General features: G+C 41.9%; 1 protein-coding gene across 2 annotated transcripts in view; it reads right to left on the reverse strand.

Annotated features, from left to right (window-relative positions):
• Positions 1–12,174, reverse strand: part of pcsk5b (proprotein convertase subtilisin/kexin type 5b) — a 57,456-nt gene extending 45,282 nt beyond the window's left edge. For both annotated transcript variants that reach the window (XM_083912978.1, XM_083912977.1), the window contains exons 1-2: positions 11,560–12,174; positions 6,233–6,337 (exon numbers count right to left, since the gene is read on the reverse strand). In XM_083912978.1, the coding sequence (XP_083769104.1) occupies positions 6,233–6,337; positions 11,560–11,739 (285 nt within the window). In that variant the 5' untranslated portion in view covers positions 11,740–12,174. The remainder of the gene's footprint in view (positions 1–6,232; positions 6,338–11,559) is intronic.
• Positions 12,175–12,619: the final 445 nt, after the last annotated feature.

Genomic DNA, 12,619 nt, shown 5'->3' on the forward strand with positions numbered 1-12,619 from the left:
CTGTAAAAAACGGTAAAACGGATGATACTGTGAAATTACAGTAAATAACCGTATCACAGAATTAAATGTAATAAACTGTTTTAAAAAACGAGCACATTTTAAATATACTGTAATTTAATTTGGTTATTTACTGCATTTCACAGTATCCGACTGGAAACTATGCTGCCCGTCGTTCTTTTTTTGTTTTTTTTTAAAGTTCATGTTTTTACACATTATTAAATTGAGGAAAAGTGTTTCCACTACAAATGTAGTGGTTAAAATGTACATGTGCTTTACTGTTCCATACCCTTGGTTGTGTTAAATGTTAAATCTCTGCCACTCTGTTACTCTAACATCGGTGGCTTTGCATTTCTTTTACATGGATTTCTTTTAAAAATACACTTTTGTCCTATATTTGCAAGTTACGAGAGGCAGATAAATGGAATTCAACAGTTTTTGTAAAGCAATCAAGGGCAATGCCATCCTTTGTTATCTCTGCTAAAAATCACTGGCTGGTAACAGCCTGCGCGCTAATCTGCTTCAATTGTGTCACGTTTCAAACAAAGACTTATCGGCCTTTATTACTGCCTCTAAAACTTGCCCATGTATCACTGCCTTTGTTTTTGTAGACATTTGCTGGCAGGCTTTGAGGCATGACGATTGGATCTGCTCAATTTTTTTAACTCTAGGTTGGTGGAGCAGAGGAATGATCTTCTACCACCTGTACCGCTCCGTCACCCTGATTTTTTTTTTTGCTTTTCTCCCTCTTCCAACTCACACTTTTACTTTTCACATCTCTCCTTCATCTGCTTCTTTCTCGCCGCCTCTCCTTCGATGCATTTCAGGTCTTTTTTTCTCCACAGATGCCCATTTTTCTTTGAGATTGCCGGTCTGTCTCTCTCGTTCCCATTCCAACCCCCTTCCTCCCTCCTCTCTCTCGCTCTCATTCACTCTCTCTGTAAGGGTTTGCAGGTGGCTCTTGCTGGCTGGGTCAGTAACCAGGGGAAACTGGGGAAGAGTTCACTTCAATAGAACAAATGGGAACAAATTGATCCACTTTCACTGCTGTTATTGAGAAGCTGTTTGAGTTGCAGGCAAAAGAACTGAAAGCTGGGAGTTTTAGAAAAGGTCAAAGGCTAGTGTAGCAGAACACCCACAACAACCTTTGGACTGACACGAGAAGCCAGTTCTACTGATCTCTTAAGTGCAATTCAGAGCCTCAGCCCAAACACAGCCCACAGTTGCACATCTTTTCACAGGCGGTTTGAGCCCTGCGGTGCGGTGCTGGCCAGCTGTAGGTGCTCCTCTCAAGGCGTCCACTCCATAATGGTTCATCTGTTAAACAAATTCAAGGCAAAAACTGAATCAGGAGTCAATGGCAGAATGTCCCCAAAAGCATCTTGGCTTTATGGAAATCTGCTCCTGAGACTGTGTGGAGGCTCATATAGTACCTCTGTGTGTTAAAATTACGCCTAAGGTCTTGACAGGTATACAAGCTACACATGTTGATGAATACAGTGATTTCTAAAGGCAGTTGGATGGTGAATAAAAGCCACTGGGTAAATATTCAGCAGACTTCAACTGCTCATTCAAGTAGTTTTACTGTGGCATGACTTGTAGTACCCTGCAAATGGCTGTGTCGCCAAAACCCCTCAGTTTTTGCGTCACAGCCATTCTGCATATCAGTACATCCCGGCAAGGATTCAGCTGCGCACCACACCTGGCTCTCCATTTTCCTGCACATGCCCGGATAAGTGACTTCAGAAGTGTCTTGCCAAGTAAAAACTGTCTGGAAACACCACGCTCCTGCAACAGAACGCCGTGGGCAGACAGTCAGCAGTTGTTTCTCTCAACTTATGTCTGCACAGACTTCAAAGGGACATTATAAAAAAGAGAAACAACCACTGTAGTATACTAATTGTTGTTTACAGTAAACTTGAAATGGCTGGAAATAGATTTCAGACAAAGCAGACCGAGTATACTTGAAGTCATTTCACACTAAAAACTAATAACAGTGCAGAGCAACGAGAAAAAAACTCTGTGGCTGTCCAAGTTCTCTTGGAACTCCCAATATGAATGAGTCAGCACAGCCGTGCAAGGTGCAAGCCTCTCCTCACTAACAGGTTTGTATATGCCGTTTTAATTGGCACTGCAGCACTTCGTCTCCCTCAAAGTGATTTACAGGGATTTAATCCACAAAGGGGAAGCTATATATGAACTTCCAATGTGTATTTGATGCAACTGTTTTTTTTTTCAGTTCTTTTGCAGTAATATTACAATACCTAAAGAGTACAAACTGTTCTATTGTCTTGTTGGAATGTGACAATTGCTCATTTGATAAAGTAAGCTTTCTCTGCCTGCCAGAAATACTGATAAACATCGATAATAAACCTGCAAGACACTATAAATCTTGTGGAGCCTTTAGGAAAACTTAACGGTTAGAGACGTGCTACTATCAAAATGAACACACACACACTCACCCGGCCAGTGGCCTTGGCAGAGTAATTCACCAGCCTGGAAAAATAAGTGGTCTTTGACCTGAGAGGCAAGTGACACTGCAGTTAGGCGGATGCCATAAAGCAGTAATCTGTGCGGTGCTATATCACCATGGTAACATGCGTGCCAGTGAGTATTGTGGATGGCAGGGTGCGCCTTTCATGGCACCGCTACACCCATCTGACTCACTCACACACAAACACACACGTTGTCATTATTACAAAACCTGATTGCAAAACATCATTAGCAGTATGCCAGACTACGCTGGTGCCAAACTCGCCGTCATGTTGATCCCAAACCCACAGACAGGTCACAGATTACGCTGAAAGAATAACGAGTCAGAGGGAAACACCAACAGATCCATTACTTTTCCTTTATATGGTTTCTCTAATCCATCTTTCCCCTCTTCTAGTCTCTCTTCAGCGCTTCACTCCCATTCTGTTGTAGTAGCTCCTTTTTCTCTCCTTTAACCTTTCTTCTCTGATCTAGTCCTCTAAAATCTCAGTCTCCCAGCCAGCTGGCATCAGGACACAAACCTTCCTCCACCATGGCACAATGTCAGGCCCCAGAGTGCACGAGAACCAAAGACAGAAGGAGGGAGAAGAGCATGCTAAAAGCAACAGTGATAAAAGAAGGTAGGAGAGGGAGTCTGAGGAAGAGAAAAGAAAAGAAATGACAGGTAAGGACAGCAGGTGGACAAAACAAGCTGAGTGGACCAAACAAGAGTAGAGAAAGGAAAGAGAATTGAAAAGAAACAAGGAGATAGAGGACAACAAGATAAGTGGATAACAGAAAGTGACAGCCACGGTGTTATCTTTTCTTTTTGTTTCGCTTACTACTTCTGTTCTCTTCTTCCCATTTCATTCTTTCCTTTTATAATCCCATCATTCCTCAGCAGTCAAGCGCATGCACAGATACAACAAACCTGCATGCCCTTGAATCATCTGTTCAAAACACATACACACACAAAGCCATTGCTGTTGGATGAAATCCCTGAATCTCCAAAAAAAAGTCCATATTTTTCCAAACTGACATGAATGGGATATTTTAAGTTTCACTGTAATGGATCTGGGGAGTATCATCTTGTTTTCTTAGGGTCAGGTCCCAGCCTGTTTGATAAAGCAACCCGCTTCATCAAACAGGCTGACATCAACAAGTAAAGTTTGAGTCGGGTACAAGCATAACAAAAATATTCTAGGAGAATGAGTATCTCACATGACAAGAATGAGTAATTTCCACAAACTGTCTTGTCCTCGAATCCCATTTGAAGCCATCTACTTAAGCGCTCGATACACATTCATCTCAACAAAGGAAAATAGCTACATCATATGCTCCCATTGTTTGATGAAGTTCGGAGTGAGGAGAGGTTCAGGCTTCATTAATAATGCAGCCAGGGCTTGATGACCTGGTGCAGTGATGAGAGGAGCACTGACAGGACAAGAGTAAGGGTTTACCTTAGGTCAAACGCCGAATCGCACACAAAAAAACATTGTACAGCTGATTAAGATGCTTTGAATCCCTATTTGTGACGTCATGGTATGAGATTTTTATGTCACAATCAGTGTCAGAGGAAATATCACGGTTTTCACAATTATTAATCAGGGAATTTATTATTTGACACAATGGAAGGAAAAAGACAAGCAAGCATTCTTTTGATCCTGCACATAAAACATGAAAATAGAGGGTCCTTTACGCATAGAACTGAAGTTACGTCCAGGTACATATCCCCACAAGATTCAGAAAGTAAACGGTGAACTACCAGCTGTGTTTAAGCTACCTAGCCTTCCATCAGCGAGTAACGTTTTTTTTTTTACCTTGACTTGGGCATAAAGGGATGAATGCTTATCTAGAAGATGTTGGAACAAATTTCACATTTCCATAGCAGTCACTCTTTGACGGCACGCTTTGCAAATTGGATATTCATCCTGCTCCCACGCTGCCGACTGAAGCGCTTTTTAGCCGAATATAAGGCTGGAATTTCAGTTCCTCTGACATTTTTACAGCTTTTGTTCTCAAACGACACACACAACAAAATGGCACACACACACTTCACAGGGCAACAATGCAGCAATCAGGCCACGTTATCGTAGCTTCTACAATCTCTATAAAGTCTACATTTTATAAGGCAATCCGAACCTTGGTGAAGTAGAAATTAAAGTATGAATGAAATTAATGATTTTTTTTAAATAAACTCTTTCACTCGGGTTTGACCAGTTCTGCCCACTGGTTGAGAGGTCAGGTCGGAAACACAGCCTGGTCCCTCTGGTTAAGATCAAGTTAACGTTCCACGGAACAGGTTAGTTTCAGGGAGTCAGCTGCCATGATAACAATCAGCGACTTTCTAACTTGTGTTTGATAACAGGGATATCCTAAGAGCCACATACTTGAAATGGAAAATCTAGAATCTCTGAATAATATACATATATAATATTCAAACTAGAAATGAACTGGCTTATCCTTCTTTCTGGGACACCACCTTGTCCGAAAGGATGATGTCATTTCTGAACATATTTCACAGAAAAATAAGGGTGACAAAAGAAAATTAATGTGTTGAAAATTTTTATAAAATTCTGTTTTCAGTTACACCCATTGGCTAAGGATGAGTTTTCCTTTAAAAGTGAGTATTGCGGAAGAACAAACAAGAAATAAATGGCAAATTCAGCAGCATGTTTTTTGATTTGTGCAACTCTTTTCAGAATGTGGGGTGTGATGAAGCAGCGTTTAGAAGTTGTTACCTCTTTTTATTTCAAGGAACATTATATTAATTAATTAATTTAATGTTTAACAGCATCCTCTAAACCTATCCATCAGACCTGAAGTTGCTGGGTATGTGGAATAGAAAAGTAGCAGAACAGTTCTCTTTTCATTTGTCAGGACTATGATCAGTACAGCATGAAATGTCAGGAAAACTGATTTTCCTGCAGTGTAAAAGTTCTTGTCCTCTGAGGCACTGTAATCATGAATGCACAGTGCATATACAAATATATATAGACAAACTGGGTCGTGTCAGAACTTTACTCTTGTCACTGACTAATGAGTGGAACATTACAGTGAGCATGTATGTGCAGAACTGCAAATAAATACTTTGTGTGTCACTGTTCTACAAGTTTGATTTGGTCCTGGCTGAGTGTGGTGTATTTGGTATAACTCTTCTGCAAATATTAGCTACTGTATGATAGCTGCAATTTTGAAATTATGGAAACCTCGTCTGTTGGCTGGTATTTGAAATGCGTACAGTAGGCTATTTAAGGAGCTTTGTGGTGTTGTTAGTCAATCAATCTCTCTCTCGCTCACTCACTCACACACTCTCTGAGTAGACTGCGTAAGTGCGTGTGTGGTAACCAAGACATCAACAGTAGAATACAAGTGGGCGGGCCGTTCTTGCGTGCGTACTATGAAATAAAAATCCTGCCGGTGCCCCTGCCTATCCTCGTGAACACTTTGTCCCTGCATCAACCTATTTGTGTCTTATCTGCAACAGCAACAATAAGAAAATAGAGTGTATTCCACACATTCGTATGGCTTTTGTGTTGTTTTCATGAAAAAAATATACCATTATTAAACAAATGAACACACATGAAGAAATCAGCAAATGTGGGGAAATTTGGCAAGATGTCTTCAAATTGTCTCCTTCAAAATGTTTACTGTATGTCACTACTAGTTTGACAAAGTAATCGTAAATCAAGGTCCCTTCCCTTCCCTTCATTTTGACAACTAAGCAAACTTTAGTATTCACAAAACAATACAACAGGCTTACCTTGGGCTCCATGGAGATGAAACTATGGCGACCGCGGCTGGACAAAGTCGACCGCTTGATGGTCCGGCTATGGAAGAAGTGATAGTGGTCTTTGAGATCCCCAATCTGCAACACACAATTTAAGAAATGTATCTATTTATTCCATTTCTAGTTCACCATAACTCATTAGTGTAAACAATATTTTTTTTCTGCAACACTCTCCTTTCAATTATCAGGGGTTACGGCTCTGGCATTTTTATATTTGTAGATGTTTGTATTCAACAGATGAAAGATATCAGGCACATCGAGTTTGTCCCAGTCGCTAATGAATAGGATAAACTCCTGTTGTGAGTGACTGAGCACTTTAGCGCTCTTAGATAAGTTCCTTCTCGTAAAGAAGTAAAGTTACAGTTTTCTATGTTGTTATGTTAATGTACATATTTTTTCTGTGTATTATACATAACATTTGGTTGAAGTCTTGATAGATAGAAAAAGACAAAGACAAAGTAACATGGACTAAATTTTGAGACACAAAAATCGACAAAAAAAAGACAGAAAGAGAAAGACTCAGAAAGTCAGACGAATGTCCATAGACACAGACTTTGAGTGACAGAGAGATGAGGAGGACAGAGGATCAGCAGACAGACACGGTCGGTGATTAGTTTTAATAATTGATAAAGACCATACAATCCCTCGGATGATCAAACTGTCATGGCTGCCAAAGGTTCTGTGGTGCGTCACTGATCCATGGCTGAGCTTCATCACCACAGAACTCATTAGATCAGCTTTCAGCTCAATGCTCGTGCAAATACGCCGGTCTACAAACCTCCAGACTGATAAAATGAGAAACAAGAAAGTGCCAATAGGCCTCTCTGGATCACATTTCAGCAAAAGCTGAACATTGGCTAAACACGCAGCACACATCAGATTTAAAAGCATTCTACATACTAACAAAATGTGCTTCCATAATAGGTGGCTACCACTTTAGATGCCTGTCATAGTGTAAACAGGTCTCAACATATCGTGCTTCCACTGCCTATTTAATCTACCCAACATCTGCACTGCCATTAGCAGGCCACCCTTCCCTCCAGTGTGTGCATATGGGGAGCTGCTGGAAAAGCTCTACGCACAGAATCAAAAGTCAAATCTAAACTTCTGCTGCACTGCTCTTTTTAAAGCCATCTACAGTCTGTCTTTTGCAACAACAAAAAAAGTGACTTTTTTAAATTTACAACCTTTATAATAACTTAGACACCTCTTCAGGTTACACTCAAGCAGCAACCTCTGGGGCTGAAAAAATGAAGGCAATGCAAATGCAAAAGTCAAAAGCTTTAGTTCATCAAATGGTCACCTGAGGCTGGAAATCCACATAGAACACCATAGTTAACATGCCTAACTCAAACTAACAGCAGAAATAAACATATTTACAACATGCAGACAACTGTACAGGGTGTGAATTTATTTATAGCTCATCTGTTTAAATTATATTAAGGCTTCTGTATAATTAAGGGCTGAAATCTTTGAGTGACAGTTGAGTGCCTTCACAGGTGGCGAGCTGAGAATGTAGGCTTCATTCGGCCCACCTCAGCTCTATGTCTTTGTCCATTTTTGGCGCCAAACAAACACTTTGAGCTTCACATCGGCTCTTTAGAAACCTTTGGGTGATGTCACAGAGACTACGTCCATATTTTAAGTCTACGGTTATAACTCGATATGCAGTTTCTTGAACTTTTGGCTTGAGTTGTTCCTGGTATGACAGCATGATCAGATGGACATGCATGGGTCATGTAGTTGCATTCATTTTGATTCAATAAACCACATGGGAAATCACAACCTCAGCAGAACCTTTGCTTACTGGGAAATATGTTGTAACTAATTTGTGAAGCGAAACTGCTTGTACGACAGTGACTCAGGATGTCTTGCATCACAGACTTTTTTCACTGGATGCATTAACACTTTCATAGCCCCTTTCACACGTGCACTGCAATTGTGAAATTATCTAGATTTTACCCAGAAGGGCTGTACGTGAAAATAAAAATGTCAGATTCAGTTGGATCCGGCATCAAATACCCTGCCAGCTCTGTAGTACAAACACTGGCTAATCTCCCAATGGGCTCATTTATGAATACAGCAGGGTATTTACGGAGAGCGAGGGGCGTGTTGATGATTTTTATATCATGCTGCTGCTAACAGCATAAGAAAACAAACCAACAGAGCAGAAGAATGTTGATTTAAACAAAGACGCCAACCAGAATGTCTAACTGGAGAGATGATGATATTTGGGAAATTCTGTCAGTAAGGACACCAAACTCATCAGACAGATTCAAAGAACGGCAAGAGACTCTGTTGTTTGTGACCAAATTAAGAACTGGCTCCATCTGTGCCCACCCTCGCCTAAACCAAAAAGAGCATTTCCAGTGAGAACACAACTGAGACGGAGACTCATGCTACGCTACACGTGTGAAAGAAACTCCACACCTGCTTCTCCTGACATTGACCAGGGTTCATATGTAAAAACAGCTCATGTCACTAGGTACAGAATCCTGCCGGAAATTGCTGAAAAGGTGATAGATTAATCCCATGTAAACTATTCTGAGTGTGTCATCGCTGGGTCAGACCATCCCAAACCCAAAACTACAAGTTCCAAGTTTTGCCTGAATAAGTTCTCTTCAGATACTTGCTTGTTGTCAACATAAAACAAAGGAATGAGCATCACACAACAAGATGAGAGCACCCATGCAAATCAGGATTCTGCCATTGCAAACAAAAAAAAGCTTAAATCTTCTAAATTGATACACGGTGTAGTTGCCGCAGTCTTATAGCTACATTGTTGAAGTGACATCAGTCAGCGAAACAACTAGTGATACAATACTCATCCAAAATTCATATAGGAGTGAGCTGACACTGGATGATTAGATAAGATAAAAATGATCAGCATGAGTGAGGTATTTTCAACAAAATACCTCACTCACTCATTCAAGAACACCCTGTTAGCTTTTAAGAACTGAGGTATCAGTACAACCTGCTTAAATAATCTCATAACTTCTTATTGATGAAACATGTCTGGCTACGGATCGTCAACCTCCCTTTAAACGGCTCCAAGTCCTCTCCCATCTCTTCAAAACAACAGTTGGAACAGATCTCCACATCAAGGGTCTTGTCAGCTGATTTAGACTCAATTTGGGCCACTGTCTTAGTCTGGGAAGGGGGCTCCATGGTTAAGAGGATTACCCAGAATTCCCCAACGAGGTGCTCTCTCACTCCATGCCAACTCTTTTCATCCATCCGTCCATCTATCGTCCCTTCTTTCGCTCCCTCCTCCCTCCATCTCCTAGTGTGTGGTTATCTTTGTCTGTTCTCCTATTTCCACCCCTGTTAAGAAGACTATATTGTCCCTCTGTCACATGTTTTCCCTACCCATCCCCCTTTTTTCCTCTCTTTAACTACTTTTCTTTCCTTCACAACATAAAAACTCTTCTCATTTCGCCATCATAGCCCCAAATCAATTATCACAAACAGTCCAATCCTTGTAAATAATCCGCGTTTAATTGAAAAAACACTTATAGTGTATCTCTTTGGAATCTACAGGAGCATCAAACTGCAAAGAAAAACTTGCAATAAGTCATTTTACTTGATAAGTTTAATTTCATTCTCCATATACATGCATATAGAAGGAGGGGGTTGATGATGGGATGTCAAAGTTCACATTAGGAAACCAGAGTGTGCTGTTATCGCTCTCATAGGAGCTGCTTTCAGCTGACCCCAAAACCAGGAAGTGAAGTAAAACTCTTGTCTATAAGGTGTCAAAGTCCAATGAACGCTCCATATTGAGATGGAAATTAGGGCGAATGGTGGGGGTTGGGGCCGACACTGCACTCCACAGGGGAATTCCTATGGGGGGCTGGTATGGAAAAGGGGGGGGGGGGGACTCCACACATTAGTTCCCGTCAAAGAGAGGGGATAAACGAGGCCATTAAGGCCTGCTCTCTGGGGAGTATAGTGGGTGGGCAGGCTGGACAAGGCGAGGAGGAAGAGGGGGGTTCAATAGCTGTTGACTAGGCTACCCCACAACAACCTGTCAGAATGCCCCCCTCTGTTCCACGCTGTCTTTGCGTCGAGCGCTGGCAAGTTCAGGCTTGAACAACCCACGTATTTTGGTCACGGTACTCTTAAGTATGTGTGGGGTCCGTGTTTGTGTGGTGTATTTCTTTTGTCCACAAAAGGGACATAGGAGTTCCCTTTAAACTTCGTCAAAACAAATTTTAGGTGATCGGTTAAAGCCCTCCTGGACCTGTGAAGACTTCCGTGATTAAGAAAATACCAAGATGTGAAGAGAGACAGAAGTGTTTCCGTTCTGTATATTCTTTACAACTGTGTGGGATTTATTTTAGACTATGCTAAGCATTGCCCCTACATTTGACCTTGAGTGTCAGATGTTATAAAAATTGTAGGGTCTTGCACTCTAGATGCCTGCATTATGCTTGGTCATTTAAAAAAATGCAAGATGTAAAATATTGCTTCAGTGTTTTCCAGTGAAACAGTGACATAGTTATTTTAACAGTTCTTTCGTAGTGATGCTTCATTATTACACAAGAAATGAAGAAAACAACTTCCCTCTGTGGATTTGTGAATACTGACAAAAAAAGGTATGGGAGCATCTACTAAAGAACAAGCAGAGCTCAACAGTGCTGATTTCTAACAGCTGACCCAGTTGGCCTAGTTATGGGTTGAGCGAGATTACACTCACAGAAGGAGTGCAGCACACACATTTCCATCTCTTCCTCTGTGTAATAATATGTCATGTAAAACACTGCCAAGTTTTTAAAATAAAAAGCTAACGTTGCCAAGTAAAGCAGGACTGGTCCAGGGAGGTATCTTATATGCACCAATACAATATTACAGTTTTTAAAAGGGACAAAGATGAGAAACTGTGTGACCTTTTGATGTCGATGCCAAGACCACAAACCAAACAGCACTATCGGTGTCTCACTTGTGTGTCAAAAAGACCAACCACATGAGACTCTTGTTGCTGTGAGGCTGATGGTGAGCTCCCTGTGGCTCCAACCAGCAAACTGAACACAGTGAGGAAGGAGGCACCTGTTGTGCCATCCTGCTCCTCTTGGTCTTCTTTATTTGTTTCTCTCTCCTGGTCTGAGAGACAAGAGAGCTACAGAGTTGGAGAATCACAGGGAAGGTTCGTGGACTTCACGCCACGCCACTTGACGTTTGAGTTCGTATTGTTTGTCTACTGGTGAAGGGATAACAATCAACATGGCATGCTCGACTTTTGAGAGTTGTCACAAACAATTAATGACAAAGTCACACTTTTAATGCAACAGGCGACCTACCTGTCCCATGTTCCTATAGCCATATTTATCCGCTATCCGCTCGGCCACATCGGGTCCACCGGCTATCCTGACTGCCCAGTGGTTGGTGTATATCCGAGCATAGCACGGCGGGGACGCAAAGCTGAGACAGAGCGCCAGGACGCACAGCAAGCTTCTTCTCCAAGCGGCGTTGCGGACCATCTTCCCCCACTTTTAACCCGACTCTTCTCCTCCTCCTCCGCCTCAGCCGACCAGGCAAAGAACCAAACTTCTCTTCTCGCCGAGCAAGACTCTCATAGACACACAACTATCCGGGCAAAAACACTTAAAGAGAGAGAAAGAGAGGGAGGGAGGGGGGAAGAATATGTCTTATCCTCAAACCTCTCCGCTTTCCACATGGGAGAGTTGGAAGTTTGCGGTTCGTGCGTGCCCTCTCTCTCTCTCTTTCTTTCTCCTTTTCCACGGTGGAGGAGGAGGAAGTGTACGTGTCTGTGCGCCGTGCGTGTTTTTTTGAGCGCGCGAGTTCGTGTGCGCCTGTGTGCGCGCAGGGCTCCTCAAGACAGATTTCTCTTCTCCACGAACAACTCGGATGTTGGTCGTTCAGCTCATCGGGCTTTCATGTGGCGAAATGGCTACAGCGCCTCCCCACAAATAACTAGCTGACACTCTGGAGAGTAGAAACAACTAAAGCCGCGGGGTTTCCCTGCCGAGCTCCGCTGGGTCTTAAAGACACTCTACTCGCTCGTGCACCAGACACAGAGCAGGGGGGTCAAACCGGGGGTCACGGAGCCACTTGGGGGCCAGCTCCAAGGGCTTTCTCCGGGAGGGTCCCCGGGGTAAAATCAAGAATAATTTACTTAAAATCCAACTGCCTTGAAGTCATTCTAGTTAGACTCTATTTAACAATGAGTCGCTTAAATCAGAACCAGAATCAGAAATACTTTAATAATCCCAGGGGGAAATTCTACATATATATATATATATATATATTTGGAAAAACAGAATAATTATATATATAACTCTAAACAGTGTATATATAGAATATCAAATTTACAATAGTAATATATACAGATCAAAAGTA

The sequence above is a fragment of the Echiichthys vipera genome (genome assembly GCF_963691815.1).
Source record: "Echiichthys vipera genome assembly, chromosome: 4".
In the NCBI taxonomy this organism is placed as follows: domain Eukaryota; kingdom Metazoa; phylum Chordata; class Actinopteri; order Perciformes; family Trachinidae; genus Echiichthys; species Echiichthys vipera.